This window comes from Propithecus coquereli, unplaced genomic scaffold (assembly GCF_000956105.1).
Source record: "Propithecus coquereli isolate 6110/MARCELLA unplaced genomic scaffold, Pcoq_1.0 Scaffold130, whole genome shotgun sequence".
Taxonomy (NCBI): Eukaryota; Metazoa; Chordata; class Mammalia; order Primates; family Indriidae; genus Propithecus; species Propithecus coquereli.
The window spans coordinates 1,493,841-1,497,265 of NW_012137192.1; the positions used below are offsets into that span (position 1 = coordinate 1,493,841).

General features: G+C 32.0%; 1 protein-coding gene across 1 annotated transcript in view; it reads left to right on the forward strand.

Annotated features, from left to right (window-relative positions):
- Positions 1–2,393, forward strand: part of LOC105805611 (protein NipSnap homolog 3A-like) — a 13,633-nt gene extending 11,240 nt beyond the window's left edge. The window contains exons 5-6 of the mRNA XM_012638541.1: positions 1,758–1,844; positions 1,935–2,393. Coding sequence (XP_012493995.1) covers positions 1,758–1,844; positions 1,935–2,011 — 164 coding nt within the window. The 3' untranslated portion in view covers positions 2,012–2,393. The remainder of the gene's footprint in view (positions 1–1,757; positions 1,845–1,934) is intronic.
- The last annotated feature ends 1,032 nt before the right edge of the window (positions 2,394–3,425 follow it).

Genomic DNA, 3,425 nt, shown 5'->3' on the forward strand with positions numbered 1-3,425 from the left:
TTACCTAGCAAAGACATATAGTTAGGTAAGGGAAAAATTAAGTGCTCATACACTGTGTATAGTTCATGTTGGTATAATTTTTCCTTCCAAAAATTTGGCAATATTAATAAAAAGCCTTAATTTTTTTGTCTTTGCCAGTACTGCTTCTAGGAAATATGCATGGATGTGTATGTATATATTATTGCATATATCTAGTAATACAGTAAAGACATTTAAAAGGACATAAAATATATAGTAGTCATGTATGGATGATAAAATTAAAGGTTTTTTTAAAGTCTCTGTTTTAATTTTCTATACTGGACATGTATAACTTTTATAAGAAAAAACTACTGAAAATGGTGTACACACACTCTTTAATCTTAAATTCATTCTCAGCATAGTAGGAGAATGATAATCTGCTGAGTATAAATTGATACATCATTTCTGGAGCACAGTATCTATGTCCTTTGGTTTTCTCAATTTAAATGTTGAGAGTTTATATTAAGGAAATAATCAGATCCAGACTGCCTGGGTTCAAATCCTAGCTTCATCACTTACTAACTTTGTGACCTTGAGTAAATTATTCAATCTCACTGTACCTTAGTTTTCTCATTCAGAAAATGCTATAACCTACCACATAGATTATTATGAAGACTAAGTGAGTGAATACATGAAATATGCTTAAAACCAGGTCTGGCACATAGTAAGCACCCAATAGATATTAGTGGTAGCCATCAGCATTGTTATTATTGTAGGTGCTGCTCTAATGAAGCGTAGGTCGGCCTTGTTTACAATAAGGAAACACTGGAAACAATGTGTTATGACCCTAGTTATATAATAAATGTACTTGTAATACACAAGAAGACATACATATACATCATTTACATCAATGTATCTTATATAAGCATAAATATATATGCTATGTGTGTATTATAAATATATAAACGTGTATAAAAATACATATATATATGTGGAAAAGATATACCAAAATAGACAAGTGGTTATTTCAGGGTGGTAAGATTAGAAATGGTTACTTTTTCCTTTTATTTATCTGCATTTTCCAAAATCTATACAGCTAACATGTAGTAAACTTTAATTATAGAAAGCTTATAATTAGGTATAAAACATTTATTTCAGTATCTTGTGGAATACTGCAATATCGGCAATAATCTAAATAATTGACATTAAGGAGTTGGTATAAAAAGTTGTTACATAGATATGGAGAAATTCATATAGCCATTAAAATTAGTATCATTGACATAGAAAATTCTCATATTGTTGATTTTTTAAAAATCTGTTTCTAAGTATAATATACTGAAAGACCTTAATTTGGTTTACTCATTTTTTTCAAAAAAAACACACCATATATTATTAATAATAGAGGTTTATCTAGGAATTTACGATTATGCCAGTTAATGTTTTCATTCTTTGTATCATCTAAATTTTCTACAGTTTACACAATTTTTTATCTGCTTTTCAAAAAATAAAATAAAATATAATAGGAAGTGAGGAAACCTGGAGCTAGTCATAATTGTGCCTTTAGCTATGTTCCTTTACATCTCCTCTTCAGCCTTCTGTTTCCAGTTTGATTGATTAATTTATAAATTTCCCTCCCAAATCTCTGACCCCTCTGAAATCTTATCACTAACATATTTAGTTTTACCTTTTTGATGTCACTATTTTGATTTAAAGAAAAAGACATTTCTGATTCATTTTTCAGTATTTCTTATTTATTAATGCCATATTCTTTAGAAACTATTTTTGATTTATTTCCGCAGTTTATGTTCTTTGGTGGAATGAGAGTGCGGACAGTCGAGCAGCTGGGCGACATCAGTCTCATGAGGATCCCAGAGTCGTGGCGGCTGGTAAGCTGTTTCACTAGGCATGAATTACTTCTAGAACAAATTTGATTCAGTCAATAACTCTATATGCTTTCTTATGAAATGTTTTTCCAGTTCGAGAAAGTGTCAACTACCTAGTGTCTCAGCGGAATATGCTTCTGATTCCTGCGTCATTTTCACCATTGAAATAGTTTTCTACTGAAATACCAAGCATTTCTTTAACTGGCATGAGATGTGCTAATAGTGCCTAAATTCTCTCAAGAAATTCTTACTTTTATTTGAAGGAGGTGGTAAGTTAATTCGCTGTATGTCTTGCATTTTTGAAAGCTAAATCTGTCCTTTGTCACCACCACTTCAGGAAATAGTTCTGCTCATTTTCCCTGGGGAATTTCAGTATCTACTATATATTGGAAATAGTTGTCACTATTTCATGACCTTGAATATCTCTTCTGTATTTTGACAACCTTTTGCTTCATATTATAGCATTTTCTTGTATTCAAATAATGGTTTTACATTTCCTTATTTGACAATATTTTTAAATTATTTGTATACAATATCTGTCTTTTTATCATGTCTGTTTTTTCTTAGATTTAAAAGAAATTTTTGCCCAGTAAAGTTTATTTTGTTATATCAAATGGGATTTATAGAAATATTAGATCAAGTATATTTCTTTACTTTGGAAAAGTACAATATCATCTGCGTCATCTGTATTAATTATGGTTTTCGCATTAATTATCAGTCACTTTAACTTAGAAAATAATGTAAGTAGGTCATGGCATTAAAAATCTACAGAAGAGGGCCAGGCGTGCTGGCTCACGCCTGTAATCCTAGCATTCTGGGAGGCCGAGGCGGGAGGATTGCTTGAGCTCAGAAGTTCGAGACCAGCCTGAGCAAGAGTGAGACCCTGTCTCTACTAAAAATAGAAAGAAATTGGCTGGACAACTAAAAATATATAGAAAAAATTAGCCGGGCATGGTGGCGCGTGCCTGTAGTCCCAGCTACTCCGGGAGGCTGAGGCAGGAGGACCGCTTGAGCCCAGGAGTTAGGTTGCTGTGAGCTAGGCTGACACCACAGCACTCTAGTCAGGGCAACAGAGTGAGACTCTGTCTCAAAAAAAAAAAAAAAAAAAAATCTACAGAAGAGTCATTGGTTTATATGCTGAAATGTGTTCATTTATAATTAATTTTACTAATTTTTACTTCATTTTGGACCACTAACAAAGATCTTGGGACATTCATTTGTTTTAAAGAGATCTTTATGGTTATGGAAATGCTTGTCCTAATAAAAGCCTACATATCTATTCTGATTTTTTAATTTGCATTTTATGTTTATATCCTCTTCTCTGGAGCTCTTATTGTGTTACTTTAGGATAGTGACACGGTAACAATTTACCAACTTTATTGTGACCTTTAAGTTACATCAAGAAAATAGCATGCTAGTAACCCCAGGAAGGAAGGTTTCTTTAGTACTGCCACAGATACTCTAGGGTTTTCCTTTAAACATCTTTAATTTCCATTTTACTTGATGCCTTTACCTTCTAAAACTAGATTTGGTATTCCAAGATCTCCTGATAGTCTATATTTATAGCGATATTATTTTTTATTT